We start from the raw sequence: 20,212 nt of genomic DNA on the forward strand, positions 1-20,212 counted from the left end.
ACACTTATGGGTATGAGGGTAAAATTGCTTTTCGATAAAAAGTTCAGAAATAAAAATGTACTTTAACTCTTTTTTAATATCTAACTCTTTTAAAAATGCTTTAAATTAAAATTTAATAGAGGGGGTAAGTTGTTAATGGAATATTGAGAATGTTCTTGCAATCTCCCTCCTTTCTCGATCTCTCTGATCAAGTTTTCTTCACTTTTGAAATTGTGAGGAGACCCCTTTCTTTTATTTGTGGGAGACATCTATCCCTTTGAATCTGGGACACCGGTGAACCGAACAGAAAAGAGGTGGGAAACTGCCTTTCTTTGTCTTCCTTTCACTGTTAATCAACCAACGTTATGTAATGTCTTCTAAAATATATTAATAAAATCACGCTACTTAGAGAATCTTCAACTTTTCAAAGTAGTAGACTTCAATTAATTTAGATAAAACAAAAGGTGACAAAACCAAGCCAGCATATTAGTACAGAAACCACTTTCTATCCATCTGGGAAATGGAAACTCAAATAAAAGAGTTTCATTTATTATCAACATATATATGTATATGTATAGCCATAGTCAATACTCAATTATATTCCACAGAATGCCTTTATGCGACCCTCAGCTTTTGATGACATGTGAAACCGTATGTAATCATAATGGTCAAATGGTTTGTATTGCATTGGATGGTCTTCATCAACTAGTTCTTCTTGTGTCTCAACCATCTTACCGTTAAATGAAAATAATCCCATGGAGCACCTTTCTTTCTCTTCTCTTATGATAACTTGGTGTTCACAAGCCTTTATTCTGTCGTTACTCCATACCTAAAATATGAAAAAAAAAACTTTGACTAATTCAAGAAACTTCAAGAATAGTTTTCTTAGATGTAAATGTTACCCACCTTTATTGCATCTGCTGCGAGGAACAGAAACATGCAAGGTGAAGGATCAGTATCGATCCATTCACCATTCATGAGTTTAATTTGCAAACCGGCCACATTATTTTGATGTAGTATGGTGAAGTAAGATCTATCTGTGTGAGCATGCAATCCCAAATTATTCTGTGTCTTTTGAGGGACTTTGTATTTGAAGCTCCGAAGCATGTAATTGGCTGATTCCAGGAAAGAATCACAATGTGTTTTGTCCACCCCATAAGCATCAAACAGTATTCTCTTAGCTGTTTGGTCCATTTCTACTAGCAACTTAGCATAGAGATTGAGCTTCTCACTATGCTCAAACAATGAAATAAAATTTTCATGATACAGCAGAAAGTAGAAGTGTAACTAAGAAAACATGTAAACAATTGATTGTTTGAAGTATTACCAGAAATGATCATATCCTGACGGCCACATGGTATTGGTGAACTTTTGAACTGCTTCCTTATTGGAGGGGTCGTCAATTCCAATGGATTCATATAAAGGGACTATAGGATGTGGCTCATAGTATCCATGAAAAGGCTTATCGCTGGTCTTTTGCTTTTTTGTTTCTAATGGAAGATCAAAAAGCTCGTCCATTAGAGCAAAGATTGAGTTGTAAAGCTCCATAGAAACCGTATTACTCATTGCATAAAAGCAACCATTATCTTCTAGTGCACTTCTCACCACTTGGCAAGCAGAAATCCAGGTTTCTGTACCAGGTTGCAGGTTTTCATCAGTGAAGTCTATAATAGGAATCTGGTGGGAAACTGTTTGGGAACCCATCTGATATTCCTCCAGTCTCCCCAAGAAACTGTGAGTCTAGCCAGGGATGATACATCAACTGCTATTTAAAGGTGTAATGTGCTTCAATTAATTAGTTCTGGGAAAATTGGCCACAAGAACCAGGAGGCCCAAATAATTGTGAGCAAGTCTCGAATGCGTAAATAAAGCCTGCAAGGGACCATGGTCCTGGATCAACAATATGTTTTCAGAGAAAATGACAAAAGTCCCTTCTTTTTTCTGGATTAATATGTTGAAGTCATTCATAAATTTTCAATGACTTGTACTTCAGAGACAAGTGCAAAGAAAAAAGATAGGGTATTTTGACATTTTTCACTGAAAAACATATTGTCCTTCAAGGACCATGATCTATGCAGGCTTTATTTTTGTATGAGAATTATGTCTAAATATTTAAGTTTTTTGGTCCTTATGGCCAATTTTCCATTAAGCTAATAGCGTATACATCTCTCTTCATTTGTTGCTTCATGAGTTGGTCTTTGAATAAAGAAAAGAACTATTTATTCACAAGGTTTTCTTTTTTCTTGATATCAGAGAGTGACAGATATTTGACTGCATTTATCTTTGGGAAAATGATATTTAAGACCCTCTCAAAAAAATTTATCATAATATGGACTCATTAATTTTGTATCGGATATTTCCTTATAAAAACATATATATGTTGTTTTAAGAAAAATCAACCTTTAACTTCTTAAATTTTTAAGGAAACCTCAACAAAACAATATCTGAAGCAAAACTAATGGGCTCTTATTGTGATAAATTCTTTTGAGAGGGCTTTAAATATCATTCTTTTTTTATTTTTCTTTTGTTAGGGGAGTAGTACTTTTGATGCGTGCATATCTATATGAAAGTATGTACAGCTAATCACAGATCATCATCAAGAAAACAATGTTTCAGCTGCATTTATCATATTATACCCTAGTCCTTGTTATCTATACTTTATACATTGGAAAACTACTTTTTAATTTGATTGATGGCTAAGTACTAAAACGAAGAGGAAATAACAATTTTAAGTTCATCTTTCATGTTTTTTTAGTTGAAACATTATTTTCATCAACTATGAATAATTTTACGTAATTAATTGGATAATTATTTTATTCAATTATATATGTGGATTGACTGAAGTGACTAAATGACTAAATCCAGTTGAAATAATGAACAAGGATCGATCCCCACGATTCTTCTGTTGTCGTTATAGAAACATAAAATTATGTAAATCTTTTGCCCTTTTCAAATCGAATTTTATATTTGTGGTACCAAAATGCCTCGTAAATAATTGTACGACAACTTATTAATTTCTAGTGGTCCAAAGTATACAACTTGAGAATTATATCATAGGCCCGCCACAAGATTTAGAGGGGGTGTGTGTATCGAAAAAGAATAGAGTTCTTTGTCTTTAACGTAGGTTTTATTTAACTAAATGGTCCTCCATTAATAGTCAACCCTAACATGTCATATTCTCGATTAAGTTAATCAAGTACTCTCTGGGTGAAATATTTTATCCACACTCCATGTAAGTTTTACATTTGTTTAAGGGATCGAAACATAGACGGAATATGGAAGCCAATAAAAAAACTATTAACTATACTAAGGGGCTCAAAATATTGGCGAGACAAAATGCCCCTCCATCTTTTCTTCATCATCCAACTACCACCATTGCCAGAGCTGCCGCAACCACTGCCGGCAGCTGGTGACATGGCCGGCTTCTTAATTGGGAATATTAGAAGGCCACTTGTGAATGCTAATTAATAGTAATCACTTGCGAATAGTCTTTTGTACGTTTTTTCTGGGCATGCAACTTGCAAATCTTAAAGTAATTATATTAGAATTTCATTATATAACTTGTTTATAATAGATAATCACTTGTTTATTATTTTTTGAGGCTTTCACAGATATAGCTCATGTTATAAGATCAAACTAAGCAAACAACCTAATATTTATTATATTTTGCATTATAACTGGTTTATTATATTTATTAATGATATAGCATTGTATATTAATAATAAACCCTTTGTAAATTCTTAAATTTTCAGTGATGAATCACTTGTATATTAATGATAAATCTCTTATATATTAATATGAATTGCTCATACTCCCAAATTTTTAAAAATTTGATCCATATTTTTTTCACAAGATTTTTAATTTTCAGCCAATGGGCCAATTTATCCTCATTTTTTTACACTTGTAAATTTTTAAACAATTAAATGGAGAATATTAGAATATTACTTGTGAATAGTAAAGGATTACTTCAATTTCAAATTTTTGAATATATTAGATGATTTTAACGAGCACAAATTAAAAAGAAAAATCCATAAAAAAAAAAACTATCTTGTTGGGTGAGAAAACTTCACATTTATAAGCCCCATATTTCACTTGTAAAATTTTTTCAACTACTAAATTGAGGGGAAAAAAAAGGGAAGGGCATTTCATCCAACATTTTTTTTTTTCAAATAAGGACCCACATGTCGAAATGTTATTCCTTATCATCATCAAAATAATACAAGGACTATAATATAGGACCACGTCTATAAATTCAAACTTTACGTAGACGTTGTGTTTGTATATATACGATATATATTATGACATAAACACGTTGGTCCCAATACCAGTGTGGAGCTAACCAGGCCAACAAAATTCCTGGAAAAAATTATTAAAAAGTTGACATTATTTTAAGCCAAATATATAAGCATTAGTTTATATATACCCCGTACTACATATAAGAATAAAAATTCGATTCTCACCTAACTCACTCGAACTTTTTCATCAAAAAAAAAATAATATTGATTTTCAGAATAATAATGTCTCTCAAAGCCTACACTATTTAAATGACGCAGTCTCGACTCATTATTAACACCCACATCTTCAAGTTAACCTAGCTTAAACTAGAACATATCCCTTCACTTCTAGTAGAGGCCAAACAAATAAAATGGATTCAGAAACCACCGTTAAGCTTCCAGTCATTGACTTCAACAGCCTTGACCTGGAATGCAAAAACCCTAATAAGTGGGACGAAGTCAAATCCCAAGTCATCAAAGCACTTCAAGAGTATGGTTGCTTTGAGGCTCTGTTTGACAAGGTTCCTTTAGACCTTCGCAAGTCCTTATTAGTCTTGCTCAAAGAGACATTTGATCTCCCTCTTGATACCAAGCAACGAAATGTGTACGAAAATCCCTTTTATGGTTATATTGGAAAAGGTCCTAGGAGTCCACTGTACGAGAGCATTGGCATCGATGATGCACTTGTCCTTGAGAAAGTAGAGAGCTTGGAAAATAACTTATGGCCACAAGGATACCCAACTTTCAGGTTGATCTAAAATGGGATCTCTCTCCTTGTTTCTAGAGCGATCGCTCCCCATTTCTATCAAAGGATTTATCATTGATTCTTTTATCTAACCAAAACATGACTTCTGCGTTATAACTGTTTGTTATTATTTTGGCAGCAAAGTTATGAATGCCTTCTCAGAGCAGGTATCAGAGTTGGACCAGATGGTGAGGAAGATGGTTCTGGAAAGTTTAGGAGTTGAGAAGTACTTGAATGAGCACATGAACTCAAGCACTTATATGCTGAGGGTTATGAAATACTCGGCTCCTCAAACTGAAGATGCAAAGCTGGGTGTAATACAACACACAGATGCCGGCATAACGACCATACTGTATCAAATTAATGAAGTTGAGGGTCTAGAGATTGAAACCAAAGACGGAAAATGGATAACTTACCATCCTTTACCTCATAGTTTTGTCGTTTTCGTCGGCGACTGTCTCCATGTAAGTCAGATCTATTTAATATACAATGATTTCATTTCATTTCACCTAACATCTGTCTGTTTATGGCTTTATATGTTGTTTATCGCTTATGGTGGCTAACAACATCATTGTTTGTTTTATTAAGGTTTTACTATGTTACGTGACGTAAACTTGTTAATTTACAGAGATAATGAAACTTTTAGTTCTTTAACTTTGACCCAGTTTTTAATTTGACAACCTCTCTCAAATTTACTTTTTATCAATTTGGTCCTTTAAATTTGTTTTATTTATTAATTTGGTTCTTTTTGTTTGAAGAGAAGGTTATAAAATTAAAATCTGCTGATATAAATAATGGAATATTGAGTTGGAAGCCATAGCAATTTAACAAAATGGAATGTAATTAGTTAGGAAGGAAAAAGAAAAGAAAGCAAATTCAGATTTTTTTTAAAAAAAACATAACGTAAAGAATTATATTGATAAAAAAGTAAATTTATTTGAGATCAGCCACATATGCATGTCAAATCATCAGTATACATACCATATCACATTAATTTCATGTAGTTAATTAGTATTTCAAAATCTAAATGACTAACATGATGATTTTCTATAAATTGATAAAAATTAAACTTGAAGAATCAAATTAACAATCGATGCAAATTTAAGGGGCTAAAAGTTTTATTATCCCATTTATATACAATTGAAGCATGAGAAATATAATTAATGCAGGCTTGGACAAATGGGAGGTTGTATAATGCATTTCACAAAGTTATGATCAGAGGAAATGAGGCAAGATACTCAGCAGCACTGTTTGCAAGGCCAAAAGAAGGTTACATAATAAAAGCACCGGAGGAGCTGGTGGATGAGGAACATCCTCTTCTATTTAAGCCCTTTGATTTCGTCGAGTTTGTGAACTATTTCCACACAGAAGAGGCCCAGAAACACAGAATTCCTCTCAAGGCTTATTGTGGTGTTTGATTACATTGCAATAACTTATTTGAGTCCAGATTTGTGGAATAAATTCTTGTATAAAGTTCTATTGAAAATAAAAAAAATCAATAAAAGTTGGTCTATTTAATAAGGATTTGATTCATAACTTAAAAGTTTATACGAGCACTTTTTGATTCTGAAGGTATGCCCTAATCTTGGTGAACTCATAGGATACAACTCATCTAAACTTTTGTATATCAAAAAATAAAAATAAAAATAAAAGATAATGTCAAATGAGAGTGATGAGTTGTTATATATGTGTTATGCTTTCCAATAAACAAATGGAATGATCTATTCATTGGTTGCTTCAGGTTTACCTTTTTTTTTTTGGTGAAACGTTTCATGTTTACCTTTTAATAAAGAAAAGAATTATTTATATATGCAGAAAAGCGTACCTTTTTTACATGATATATCAAAGTATATATAACAGATCTTCAAGTGCATTTATTTTCTTTTGAGAGGGGAAACAGTACTTTTGATGTTTGCATATACATATAAAAGTATATGTCACTGTTGATCTTCAAGTGCACTTCTTTCATTGAATTTTTATTTATGGTTTTTTAAGGTTTGTTTATGTGGAATAATATCTAATTCTAAAAATATTCCATGGATTATAACATAATTAATATTCCGAACGTACGTTGCATAATAGATGTTTGAAATGAAAGTACGCCACTAAGAAATTTTAAGACGAAAACGTATTGAACAAATTTTTATAATTAATACATTATTGTTTAAAACACACACACACACACACACAAGTTCCTTGAAATATTTGCCATGCTTTCACATAAAAATTTACAAAAGCAATTTTATTCACATTAAAATAAACAAATCATAATTTAAATCTAATGTAAAAGATAAAGTATAAAAAAATGATCAACTAGATTTTCTATAGACACCAGACGTTGTTTAAACGACAAGAGCCCTTGTCACTCACACTACTATTTTAATATAATTGATGATCAAGTATGAAGTAAAACTAAGAGAAAGTTGTCATTTTTATTATCGTTCATTTTTTTATTACACTGTTGAAACATTATTTTCCTCGATGTCTTGTTACTTAATTGTTTTTGTTTGTATATCACTGTTAGGAGAATATAATTATACATAAAGTGGAAGTCATTTCAATGCAATAACTAGGAAAGCGGTCCTAATAAGAGAGACAATCCATCAATCCATTCTCCATATTTGTTTAATTACAAAGCCTCTGATCACAAAATATATAAAGACGAGGATAAGGATGTTTATAATTTTTTTTTAAAATTGAAAAGTTGACAATGGACCCATTGCCAACTTCATCTGCACTGGCTTTGAGTCTGAAGAATCTTTTGATCGACCATTTTTGTATGGATTTAAATCCTTTGAAGTTGGGATAAGTGTTTCCTTTTCAAAAAAGGAGGAAAACATTTTATATTTTACAAAAAATAATAAAATAAGTAAAAATACTAAAAAAATTCACGCAAAATCACCAATACTAATTTCAAAATATTTAAATCCTAAACCGTATAATATATCAACACACTTATTTTGACGGTTTCCATTTCCTGCCAAAATAATTTATATTTTTCAAATTTTTTATTTTATATATGGCACAAAAATTTTCATTCATCGCCCAATTCCATTCATTTACTTTTCCCGTCCATTTCTCCAATTTCATACACACATTTACAAAAACAATTTCATTAATTAAAAATATATTTAACTTACAAATAATAGTATTTAACATTTTGGAATTAAATATCATTATACATTTTTACGGTCTTAATATTTAAAATATTAATACATAAATCATAAGTGTTCAAAATAAGCAATGATTGACCCTTTTCATGGCCAACAAAATTAATGATTAATTCGGCATGAGTAAATTTTTTACGGTAAACAATTATTGAGGTAAATTTAAATTTTTTATCTACAGCGCGTTCATTAGTTGTCAAAAATACTTTTTTTATAATATCTTTTGTAACACATACTAACAATCAAAATATATAACTTCTAATAAAACAAAAATTGACGGCCAAAGACGTCTATTTGTACAGTTCTAGCCCAAAAGTAGAATCTTTCGATCGGCCATTTTGGAAGTTTTAATTATGCCACATATACCTTGAGCCAAACTTCTTAATTTACATCATACAATAAGAAAGCATTTTATCGATTCTCAAAATAATACTTTGTCCTCTCTTATTACCCTTACCCACAACATGAACAAAGGCTTCATTATTTAAATGACTTGATCAAAACTCATCACTCATCATCTGAACACACTCACCATCAAAGTAGAGATTCCAAAAGAAAAGAAATGGGCTCAGAAGCCATTCTTAAGCTTCCAGTCATTGACTTTAACAGCACTGACTTGGAATGCAAAAACCCTAATATGTGGGACGAAGTGAAATCCCAAGTCCACAAAGCACTTGAAGAGTGCGGTTGCTTTGAGGCTTTGTTTGATAAAGTTCCTTTAGATATTAGGAAATCCTTATGTGTCATGACAAAAGAGTTATTTGATCTCCCTCTTCAAACCAAACAACGTAATGTGTCCAAGAAACCGTTTCATGGTTATGTTGGGCAATACCCTAATGTGCCGCTCTATGAGAGCATGGGCGTTGATGATGCAAATGTCCTTGACAAAGTTGAGAGCTTTGAACAAACCTTGTGACCTGAAGGAAAACCAAATTTCAGGTCTCATCCAATTTAGATTTAATTGTTTGTTATAGATTTGATAATAGAAACCCTTTTCTGTAGTATAACTTTTCCATGTATTGCTTATGTGCTGGCAGCAAAACGGTGCAAACCTACGCAAAGCAGGTATCAGAGTTGGATCAGATTGTGAGGAAGATGGTTCTGGAGAGTTTGGGAGTTGAGAAGTACTTGGAAGAGCACATGAACTCAACCAATTATCTTCTGAGGCTTATAAGATACACTGCCCCACAAGTTGAAGACACAAAGCCGGGTATAGCCTCACACACTGATGTGAACATAGTGACCACACTTTGCCAATTAAATGAAGTTGCTGGTTTGCAAGTTGAAACCAAAGATGGAACATGGATCACTTACCAGCCTTCATCACCTCACAGTTTTGTCGTTATGATGGGTGACTCATTCCACGTAAGTCCATTGTATATAAAGCCTATGTGAGAAAAACTAGGTAACCAGTAATTAATAACGGTTGGATTTTGGATCTGCACTTGATGAGTCATAATATCTAATGTGGCCTTTTTTTAACTGAATTCAATTATATTAAATTAATATTATTTAATTTAATATTAGGTTAAATTAGTTTTTACTAAAATCAAGAATTAAATATGATCTAATTCTTGGCTGAATCCACAAATATCTTATTCAATTAAGACATCACAATTAATTGAATATATCAATGATCACAATCATTTCATCATTGATGCTTGAGAAATATGTATGTATGTTGCAGGCATGGACAAATGGGAGGGTGTATTCGGCATTTCACAGGGTTATGATCAAAGGAAATGAGGCGAGATACGCAGCAGGACTGTTTTCGATACCCAAAGGAGGGTACATGGTGGAAGCACCAGAGGAGCTTGTGGATGAGGAACATCCTCTTCTGTTTAAGCCCTTTGATCACGTTCAGTTTCTCAACTACTATTACACTGAAGGTGCCCAGAGGGAGAAATATGCTTTGAAGGCATATTGTGGTGCTTGAGTAAATTTCAGTAATTTTATTTATGAGTTAATATTATATATTGTCTGCATGCGCCAAATTAACTAATGAATATCGCTCGCTTAGTGTTTTTATTTTTTTTTTCATTTTTATTTTTTTGTTTTATGGATGCTTAGTGTGTTATTTATGGGCACATGTGCACTTTTACTTTTGCTATCACTTTATTCAAAATAGGTTATCTTATTAGATTTGGACTTGAGCCTAATTTTGCTCCTTCAAATTTATGAGAATACATAAAACATGTATGATCAAGTGCCATGCGTTGAAATTAAAAGTGTTGGTGTTGTGAACCTGAGTTTATTATAATTAAGCTCTAAGCTAGTAATTATTATATTTAGAACTTCATATATTTTCTCTATTTTATATAAGATGTATTATATTCTCTCTGTTATATATGTGATCACTTTATTCATATACATAGAAATATATACATGCATACAAATTCCATGTATTATCATTCCGCTAATCTTTTTTATATTAGGCATGTATACGATCAACATAGCCATCAAACATTAAACAAGAATTAATTAATCAGCTGCAATGGATCATGCACTCAATTATAAACAGTGATTGAGAGTAAAACTTTCAAATAATGTACACCATCAAAAATTACTCCACGACTATTACAATCAATTATTGCAAACCTTGTAAATAAACCATCTGTTATGAGGATTTTGACTCGTAAGAAACCGAATGAAGTGCAGCAGACTGAAGTTGTGAGGACATCGCGGCCTATGAACTAGGCTTTTGAGATAGGCTTTCCCTTTTGAACTTGTGTTCATAACACCATCAACGCTGAAGAATGATTTCATATGCGGCTGACATTCACATCATGCCACCTGACTTGCAATCTCTGATTCAATCAATAGCAGGAACTCTGTTCCTCCTTTTCTTAAATTGACGTTCCACGCTAATTATAATAATTTTGATATCTGATAACTTTGTTTGGAAGAATTATTGTACTACAGCATCATATAAATTTGTTGTGGTCCAACATCAATTCCAATTGACGTATGGAAAATGAATAACTGACGAGGTGAAATTTGCAATTACTCTCATTAACAATGTAATACCATTATTAATTTGCAATTCTTATTCCATCAACGTCAGTTGTTCATTTTTTATATATCAATTATTCACTTTTCATACACGGGTTCTTTATATGTCTAGCTTCACCAAAAACAATAAAATCATTTGAGTTAGCTCTTTAATTTCATTTCAGTCCTCCAAGTATGCGGTGAAATTTCAGAATATTGGAGGGTTGACTCAAATTGTGTTGAGTTAAAGGACGCTGACTGAAATTTTTCTATATTTAAAGTTTTAAAAATAATTAAAATCTTAAAAAAATTCTAATTATTTTCAAAAGCTAATTAAATGAGAGAGAATGTTTAAAAAATTTGGTATACATAAAGATATCATAAAATTTTTAAATAATAAAAATAATAAATTATTTTTATAAAACATAAAATAGTGTATGCTTTTTGTGAAATTTCTACAAAATAAATTTCTTAACTATCTAAAAATTACTTATTTTTTAATCTCAAACAAACAAGTCCTAAATGATTAAATTCAATAAAAAAAATGAAAACAATCCCCACAACCACGACTCTTTATGTCGATATGTAAATACAAAATTATGTTGCGATATGCTATATTTTGAAGCCAAATTTAATACTAATGGTACCACAATGCTCGGTAAATAATTATACGACAACTTATTAATTTTTAGTGGTCCACACTGCTTATGAATGATATGATATCATAGACGAGCCCCACAAGATTTATAATTATAATATATATCCAACAAAAAATAGAGTTCTTTGTCTTTAATGTAGTTTTTATTTAACTAAACCAAATGGTCCTTCACTAATCAATCTCAACACATGTCATCAAGCCTTGTGCTGAAAGATTTCATCCATGTTCCTTTTTTAAAGCCCTGACCCCACTAAAACTCATCTGTATGTTATTACTTATTATCATCAAAATAAATATATTGGACCACATCTATGAATTATGTCATTTTTTTTTCATTTTGTCACTTAATTGCAGAAACATAAAAAGACAATATTGTGTGTATCTATACAGCCACGGTGACATAAAAACTTTGGTACTTTGGTCCTGATATAAAATAATCATAGCTTATTATTCACAATTTCTCATGAACCAAGCTTTAGTTAGAATACACTTAAAAAGCAATTATTTTTTTATAGGCACTTAAAAAGCAATTATCGACGGATGCAAAATTGAAAATATTTAAAATTATTGATTAATTTTATTATTGTCCTCTAACAAATTTATATAATGTTAAAAGGAATTTTGCCTCTCGACTATTATTTGCTCATGAGTGTTTGGTATCCTAAACTTACATGTGTTACAATTTCTTCAATAGTTGAAAATGTCATACTACACCCCCACCATTAGAAATGTTAACTTTGACTGTTAATTATTCCTAAAATAATACTTTATAAGAAAATTAATATTGATTAACTCCCTAAAATAATGGTTGATCAAAATCATATTTTGGCCTTTTTATGTGGGTAATGTTGTTATTTATATATAATTTAGGAGACTTAATTGATATTAATTTTGTTATAAGATATTTATGTGTAATTTTATCAATCCTTTTTTGTAATTTCTGAGGTCCTAGTTTGTAATTTATAAATCAACTAACGTTGAAAGTTAAGGACAAGATATCTAGTGCACCATTTTTAAATATTGAAAGGAAAAATTACACCTCATTTAAGTTTAGGATCAAATGCTCCTGAGTGAATAATTGATGAGAAAAATATCCTGTAACCCATATACTAAATGCTGAATCTTTCTCAACATAATTTTATGTCTTATTCATAAATATTTAATCTTTGCTTCTTTATTATATATGAATTTGGATTCAGTTACTTTACTTGATACAGGCACTACCTCTACCATTTGAGCTGTTGAAATTCAGATTAACGGTTTAAATAAACTCACTTATTCATTAATCTCAAATGAATTATGAATTCAAAACTATTGATCTATATTTTAGTAGCTCAAATGATACAGGCAATAAGTATAGTTACCAAATCCAAATCTATTATATATGGAGTAAAATACACTACTTCAATTTTTTATTAGTATTTCAAGCATCAAATCAAATAACTAATAAGATTAGGCAGAGATCTGCACGTAAAAACAATGGACCCATTGTTGTGTTATGGCATTTCTTTACATTTTAAGCAAACATCTTAGTATACACCTTACAAAAAGAATAATATACATTGGATTCTCACAATAGTTCTATGTGTCGACCTCTCTTATTCCTTAGTCATCACATAGCCTTCTTTATTTAAATATGGCATGATCAAGACTCATTATCACTCATCACAACACACGCATCATCAAAATAGAGAGGCCAAAGAAAAGAAATGGGCTCAGAAGCCATTGTTAAGCTTCCAGTCATTGACTTTAACAGCATTGACTTGGAAGGTAAAAACCCTAATAAATGGGGCGAAGTGAAATCCCAAGTCCACAAAGCACTTGAAGAGTGTGGTTGCTTTGAGGCTTTGTTTGATAAGGTTCCTTTAGGTATTAGGAAATCCTTGCTTGTTGTGCTCAAAGAGCTCTTTGATCTCCCTCTTCAGACCAAGCTACGAAATGTGTCTAAGAAGCCTTTTCATGGTTATGTTGGGCAATACCCTCACGTGCCACTCTATGAGAGCATGGGCATTGATGATGCAAATGTCCTTGACGAAGTTGAGAGCTTGGGAAATAACTTGTGGCCTGAAGGACACCCAAGTTTCAGGTCTTGTCCAATTCTAGGTCTCATCTTAGTTATTTAGGGATCATATTTAATTATTGCATATTTTAATTTATTTTCTATTAGTTTATCCTCAATAAGATTAGATCACATAGAGTCACAAACTTTTGGATGATTTTATGAAGAATTTGATAATGGATGGTAATTTTTACCTGTCATATTTTTAGTTTTTTACCTTTTTGACTTTTACTGCTTCTCAACTTTTGCATTGTAGCCTTTCTGTGTTTGGCAGCTTGGAAACTAATTATATATTTTAATTAAATAATTTGAAAGACAATCCTTATGTAACTTAATCAAGTTTTCTCCGTCATTCAGTTTTGATCTTTCAACTATTAATTTTCTCTAACATTTTATGTCTTAACTAATCCATATTTGCTTTTTTATTTGTTACTATCTTGACAGTAAAACTATACAAGCATTCTCAGAGCAGGCATCAGAGTTGGATCAGATAGTAAGGAAGATGGTTCTGGAAAGTTTGGGAGTTGAGAAGTACTTGGATGAGCACATGAAGTCAACCAATTATCTTCTGAGGGTTATGAAATACTCTGCCCCTCAAACTGGAGACACCAAGCTGGGCATAGCCTCTCACACAGACAAGAACATAGTGACCATACTGTACCAGAATGAAGTTGAGGGTTTACAAGTTGAAACCAAAGATGGAAAATGGATCACTTACCAACCCTCCTCGCCTCATAGTTTCGTGGTTATGATCGGCGACTCTTTCCATGTAAGTCCATTAATGTATACGGCATATATGACAAGCAAAGACAAATTATTAAGTTATCCAAGTATATATAGAGATAGACTAATATTAGTAGTCATATATACGATAGAATTGAGCTTAATAAATAATATATAATAAAGTAAAAGGATTCATAGATTCAAGACTTGATATTTTGAGTTAAGATGTAGCGTCAACCCATTGCTTTTCGCCCATTTGTTATTTTTGTCCATTTTTGAGCAGTCACTCCCCATTTCTCACACTGAATAATTGGTAAGAAATCTCACTGGTTTAATTTTTCATATTAAAGCTTGAGAAATATATTGCAGGCATGGACAAATGGGAGGTTATATTCAGCATTTCACAGGGTGATGATGACGGGAAATAAGGCGAGATACTCAGCAGGACTGTTTTCGATACCAAAAGGAGGGTATATGGTTAAAGCACCAGAGGAGCTGGTGGATGATGAACACCCTCTTCCGTTTAAGCCCTTTGATCACGTTCAGTTTCTGAGCTATTACTACACTGAAGAGGCCCAGAGACAGAAATTTGCTTTGAAGACTTACTGTGGCGCTTGAGGAAACTGCGATGTTATTGAGTCTATTTTATAAATTATAACGTTGTGTTGTTGTATCATATGCACTATTCTGTACGTTTAGTGTGCTACAGTATTATTCCCGAATATCCCACGTCATGTATCTTTATTTTTTAGTCAAAATAGTTTATATTAGATTTGGACTTCATAACCTAAACTGTGTTCTTATAACTTATGAGAATAAAATATCATGAAGTGTTGGTACTGTAGATTTGAGTTTATACCATCACATAAGCTCTAATATAGCAATTATAATATATAGAATTTTGTCTAGTTTATATAAGATAAATAATTTAATTATATTTTTTATTATAGCACAAATGAATTTTCTTAATAGTTTATTATATTATTAGTAGCAAGTCCATAGCATCTCCAGGAAGTAACACAAATTTTGATTATGTATACTTCTATGAATGTATGTTTCTCTGCATGTATAAAGTGATTATATTACCATACTATATGAACATCATGCTTCTTAGTTATGATAAGATAGTTATTAAATATTTGAAAAACATTTTATCACACAGTTGCTTAAAATAAGAGGATTCAGGTAATTCATAATTTTTCTGAACAATTACATTGCATTGAACGCAAAATTAACACATTCAGAAGAGTAATTTTAAGGAAGAAATCTTTCTATGGTTAATTTTCATTTTATTCAAAATAAATATTAAAGAAAAGAAAACTTCATATAATTTATCAACATTCAAATTCTGGCCCAAAAAATTCAAAATCAATTTAATTATTAAGTAATCATGATTTATTTCAACTAAATATTGATTAACTTAATTAGGTTATTGGGAAGGATAATACATTAGTCTTTTATCCAGATTCCATTAAATATTGATCAACCAGAGTCCCCCTTTCATTAATGTTCTGTGCCGATAGAGCGAGGATTTCCTTTTATAGATTTACAGTTCGTACCTAGTATTGTTTTGTTTGGTTAGTGTTGAGATTTTGACTCCAAACTTTACATTCTTTGTTATTATTTGTATATACTATCTTGCTTAAAATCTATCTATATTGGGGGAAACTTATATAGTTAGCTTATAATTATTAGCCAAGTAATATTTTTAACTGATTAAAAACTCTATATATATCTAGTATTCCCATCATTATAGGTGAGACAATCATTAGTCGTCCAATTTCTTACTTGTTGCCCATTGGTTTTTTTTTTGGTCCCTAACTTCTCTATAATTTTTAATTTGTTATCCTTTTAAATTTCACTTATCATTTACCCACTTCCCAATGAGTGATATCAAAGCCTAGTTGACAATTGGAAATTTTCTATGATATCTACTAACTACTATTACAAAGTTTGATATTGAAAAATTTAGTGGCAGAATTGGTTTTACAATTTGAAAAATTCATATGAAAGCCGTTCTTATTCAAAATGAGTTGAAGTAAACTTTATTTGAGAAGGATTAAAAACCAATTACTATGTCTAATGAGCAATTTAAAGACTTAAATGAAATGTCTCTTTCAGCTATTCAATTATCTTTATCCAATGAGGTTCAATGAGTAGTAGTTAATGAGACCCTCGTTACATTATGACAAAAAGTCTAACAAACAAGCTTCTTCTCAAAGAATGGCTATATACTATTTATATGGTTGCAAGTATTCCAATTCAATCTAATATTGATAAATTTAATTTCATTATTATGAATTTAGAAAATATTAATATCAAAATTAAATCATTTACATGAGTTTCCTCCCCATCCACACGAATGCTTCACCTTCCTTGGTTAATATTTTAGTCTTTTAGTTTTATATATATATATATATATATATTATTAATGTTAAATCTTAACAAGTATTGGTCCGTCCTTTAATTTCAATAAAGAGAATGAGTATTTTTACGGGCTCGAACACATATCACTAATCTGACAGACAAATTAAAAAGAAGGAAAATTCAGAGTTCGACTTTAAGCTAGGATACAATATTTAGTTCATAAAAATGTTAGAACATCTAAGTGTAAGTAAATTTGAATTGATGTGAAAAGTCTCGCATTGAATAATGTTAAGCTTAATAAATAAGATATAATAAAATAAAAGGACTTATCAAATTAAGATTTGAGGTTTTGAATTAATATCATTATTATTTTTATTAGTATTCATTTTCAGACTCGTTTGGTAGTATAATAACTATATATTATTCATTAATTTCTCGTCGCAACATAATTTTCACAACTGCCTTGACTCAGAGTTGGTTTGTTAATATATGTAAAAAACAAACATATCAATTTCAAGAGAAAGATAATTGTATTTAGTGGCCTTCAATAATGCAGTGACATTGGTGCTTTAAAAGATAAAAATTGTTAACAATATCAATTCTTAGTGGTCCAACATGAACTTATACATGAATATATATCAGAGATGTGACAAAATACGGCTGGATTTTATATATATATATATATATATATATTCAATGTCACAATTATACATTAAACTTAGCCTACGTACAAGATTCAAATTGATCATTTGATGGACCACTTTCATAATTCAAGTGTTGCCATATTTTAAGCAAACATATTGGCATGCACCATACTATATAAGAATAAATATTTGATTCTCACCTAACCCACTAAAACTTTTTCTATATCAAATAAAAATTGATCTTCAGAATAATACTGTATCTCCATTAAACTAAAAGCCTATACTATTTAAATGGCATTGTACTAAGAACTCATCCGAACACAAAAATTCTCAAAACTAGCTTAAACTAGATCATATCCCTTCACTTCTAATAGAGGCCAAAGAAATAAAATGGTCTCAGAAACCACTCTCAAGCTTCCAATCATTGACTTCAATAGCCTTGACTTGGAATGCAAAAACCCTAAGTGGGACGAAGTGAAATCTCAAGTCATCAAAGCGCTTAAAGAGTACGGTTGCTTTGAGGCTTTGTTTGACAATGTTCCTTTAGACCTTCGAAAATCCTTATTTGTCGTGCTCAAAGACCTTTTTGATCTCCCTCATGAAACCAAGCTACGAAACGTGTATGAGATCCCTTATTATGGTTATATTGGAAAGGGGCCCAGAAGTCCACTGTACGAGAGCATTGGGATCGATGAACCAAATGTTCTTGAGAAAGTAGAGAGCGTGGAGAAAACCTTGTGGCCTGAAGGTTACCAAAGTTTCAGGTCTCACCCAATTATATTTCTCCTCATAATTAGTGTTTGTTATTGTTCAGCTTTTTAACCAAAACATTAGATATGCATGAGTTTTTGTTCAGTTATGATGAATCAAGTTCTTTGCTTTGATTTTTGCAGCAAAGCTGTGCAAGCCTTCTCAGAGAACCTATCAGAGCTGGAGAAGATTTTTAGGAAGATGGTTCTGGAAAGTTTAGGAGTCGATAAGTACTTGGAAGAGCACATGAACTCAAGCAGTTATCTTCTGAGGGTTATGAAATACACGGCTCCTCAAACTGAAGACGAAAAGATGGGTGTAAGTCCTCACACAGATGGGGGCATAGTGACAATACTGTATCAGAATGAAGTTCAGGGCTTAGAGGTTGAAACCAAAGATGGAAAATGGATCAAGCCCTCGCCTCATAGTTTTGTCGTTATGCTTGGCGACTGTCTCTACGTAAGTCTCATATTCTCTTTAATTTAATTCCCATAAAAAGCATGATAGATTTCAAATTAAAGTCTCTTGGAAAGAATGTCAATTAGGTTCTAACATATTGAATTGATGACAGTAAGTTCCCCATAAATTTTTTTAAAAAAATGAATTGAGAATATTGATTCAAACAATTATAAATTTAAGAGTTTGAATTACAGAAAAGGCATTTAAGTTTTATATGTAACTCTCATATTGTAATAGGAATTCCCATGAAATTGATATTTCCAAGTTATTTGTTTAGAAAATTCTATTAGGGAACTAACGGTCATTAATTCGATCTTTTAAAACCTAATGATCATTCTCCCAAGTCCACGTGCAATGTTAAATCATCCATAAGTTTATATATTTATGTATATATATATATATATAAGTATGAATCTGGTTAGGTGACAAAATAAAATGGGATGTTGGTTAATAAATGCAGGCTTGGACAAATGGAAGGCTGGAAGCTGCGTTTCACAGAGTGATGATGAGAGGAAAAGAGGAGAGATACTCAGCGGCATTGTTTTCAAAGCCAAAAAGAGGTTACTTAGTAAAAGCCCCTGAGGAGCTTGTGGATGAGGACCACCCTCTTCTGTTTAAGCCCTTTGAGTTCATCGAGTTTCTCGACTATTACCATACTGACGATGCCAGGAGACACAGAATCCCTCTCAAGGCTTATTGTGGTCTTTCATTATAATTTTATTGCTATTATCTATGCTTTCAGTCTACATTATTGTGGAATAAAATATTGTATATAGTAGTGCTATTGAAATAAATATAAGTAAGAGAATGCCATAATATAAATAATGACATCGATTAAAATTGAAGTTTAAATTTGAAATAAGATGCGGTGTCTTTCATTCCCTGTGGCTCATTTGTTTTCTTTTCCCAAGTGATTGCCCATTCCTAACAAATTATCACCCGAAATTAACTATTCCATGCCACAAGATCTTGAACAAAATTCTGCAAATTATATATGATTGTCATCCTCGTGAGAATTATGAATGTTGACATACTCTACACCTTAACTTGTTTGAGAAGGATCTGTTTTAGCCTGAGAGGCTTATGTACAGGTGAAATAGTCTTCAAAAAGAGCATCATTTAGCCTAATTGGAGTTGGGTAATTTGGCCATCTTAGAAGCCTAGCTTATTAGATGAGAAAGCTCTTTAAACTTATAAATCTCATTTTACTTGCAAGGCTTAATTTTCAATGTGAGATTCATGACAATACCACTGTTCGAGAGGTAATCTTTTTTATAACACCAAACTCTTAATGAAAATACTAATGTCATGAGCATAAGCTTAAAGAAAACCTATCTCAAAAAATTAGCCTGTTGAATAGGAGAATTTTTTAAACTCGTAGTCATAGACTCCACTT

At 31.5% G+C, this 20,212-nt stretch overlaps 4 protein-coding genes and 1 pseudogene across 4 annotated transcripts; 4 read left to right on the forward strand and 1 right to left on the reverse strand.

Annotated features, from left to right (window-relative positions):
* Window positions 1–384: 384 nt before the first annotated feature.
* LOC129289684 (2-oxoglutarate-dependent dioxygenase AOP3-like) lies at window positions 385–1,725 on the reverse strand. The gene is made up of 3 exons (XM_054926493.1): window positions 1,307–1,725; window positions 886–1,210; window positions 385–808 (listed from the first exon to the last, which is right to left on the reverse strand). Exons 1-3 carry the CDS (start codon window positions 1,681–1,683, stop codon window positions 575–577), a joined length of 936 nt encoding a protein of 311 aa, XP_054782468.1. The 5' UTR covers window positions 1,684–1,725; the 3' UTR covers window positions 385–574.
* A 2,834-nt stretch (window positions 1,726–4,559) lies between these two features.
* LOC129289631 (probable 2-oxoglutarate-dependent dioxygenase AOP1) lies at window positions 4,560–6,519 on the forward strand. Its single transcript, XM_054926433.1, has 3 exons — window positions 4,560–5,001; window positions 5,138–5,462; window positions 6,168–6,519. Exons 1-3 carry the CDS (start codon window positions 4,625–4,627, stop codon window positions 6,414–6,416), a joined length of 951 nt encoding a protein of 316 aa, XP_054782408.1. The 5' UTR covers window positions 4,560–4,624; the 3' UTR covers window positions 6,417–6,519.
* A 2,175-nt stretch (window positions 6,520–8,694) lies between these two features.
* On the forward strand, window positions 8,695–10,193 carry LOC129287443 (probable 2-oxoglutarate-dependent dioxygenase AOP1; annotated as a pseudogene).
* Window positions 10,194–13,467: 3,274 nt separating this feature from the next.
* On the forward strand, window positions 13,468–15,440 carry LOC129287406 (probable 2-oxoglutarate-dependent dioxygenase AOP1). The gene is made up of 3 exons (XM_054923550.1): window positions 13,468–13,900; window positions 14,318–14,642; window positions 14,966–15,440. Exons 1-3 carry the CDS (start codon window positions 13,524–13,526, stop codon window positions 15,212–15,214), a joined length of 951 nt encoding a protein of 316 aa, XP_054779525.1. The 5' UTR covers window positions 13,468–13,523; the 3' UTR covers window positions 15,215–15,440.
* A 2,482-nt stretch (window positions 15,441–17,922) lies between these two features.
* On the forward strand, window positions 17,923–19,697 carry LOC129289655 (probable 2-oxoglutarate-dependent dioxygenase AOP1). The gene is made up of 3 exons (XM_054926465.1): window positions 17,923–18,371; window positions 18,501–18,816; window positions 19,277–19,697. Exons 1-3 carry the CDS (start codon window positions 17,998–18,000, stop codon window positions 19,529–19,531), a joined length of 945 nt encoding a protein of 314 aa, XP_054782440.1. The 5' UTR covers window positions 17,923–17,997; the 3' UTR covers window positions 19,532–19,697.
* Window positions 19,698–20,212: the final 515 nt, after the last annotated feature.

This window comes from Prosopis cineraria, unplaced genomic scaffold, assembly GCF_029017545.1.
Source record: "Prosopis cineraria cultivar Desert tree isolate PC_DT_omini unplaced genomic scaffold, ASM2901754v1 PC12, whole genome shotgun sequence".
In the NCBI taxonomy this organism is placed as follows: Eukaryota; Viridiplantae; Streptophyta; class Magnoliopsida; order Fabales; family Fabaceae; genus Prosopis; species Prosopis cineraria.

Coding starts and splice junctions, on each gene's coding strand:
- LOC129289684 (XM_054926493.1), bottom strand. CDS start 1,683: ATGGGTTCCCAAACAGTTTCCCACCAGATTCCTATTATAGACTTCACT. Junction 1,211..1,306: donor TCAGGATATGATCATTTCTG/GTAATACTTCAA, acceptor GTTTGAGCATAG/TGAGAAGCTCAATCTCTATG. Junction 809..885: donor TCGCAGCAGATGCAATAAAG/GTGGGTAACATT, acceptor TTCATATTTTAG/GTATGGAGTAACGACAGAAT.
- LOC129289631 (XM_054926433.1), top strand. CDS start 4,625: ATGGATTCAGAAACCACCGTTAAGCTTCCAGTCATTGACTTCAACAGC. Junction 5,002..5,137: donor CAAGGATACCCAACTTTCAG/GTTGATCTAAAA, acceptor TTATTTTGGCAG/CAAAGTTATGAATGCCTTCT. Junction 5,463..6,167: donor TCGTCGGCGACTGTCTCCAT/GTAAGTCAGATC, acceptor TAATTAATGCAG/GCTTGGACAAATGGGAGGTT.
- LOC129287406 (XM_054923550.1), top strand. CDS start 13,524: ATGGGCTCAGAAGCCATTGTTAAGCTTCCAGTCATTGACTTTAACAGC. Junction 13,901..14,317: donor GAAGGACACCCAAGTTTCAG/GTCTTGTCCAAT, acceptor CTATCTTGACAG/TAAAACTATACAAGCATTCT. Junction 14,643..14,965: donor TGATCGGCGACTCTTTCCAT/GTAAGTCCATTA, acceptor AATATATTGCAG/GCATGGACAAATGGGAGGTT.
- LOC129289655 (XM_054926465.1), top strand. CDS start 17,998: ATGGTCTCAGAAACCACTCTCAAGCTTCCAATCATTGACTTCAATAGC. Junction 18,372..18,500: donor GAAGGTTACCAAAGTTTCAG/GTCTCACCCAAT, acceptor TGATTTTTGCAG/CAAAGCTGTGCAAGCCTTCT. Junction 18,817..19,276: donor TGCTTGGCGACTGTCTCTAC/GTAAGTCTCATA, acceptor TAATAAATGCAG/GCTTGGACAAATGGAAGGCT.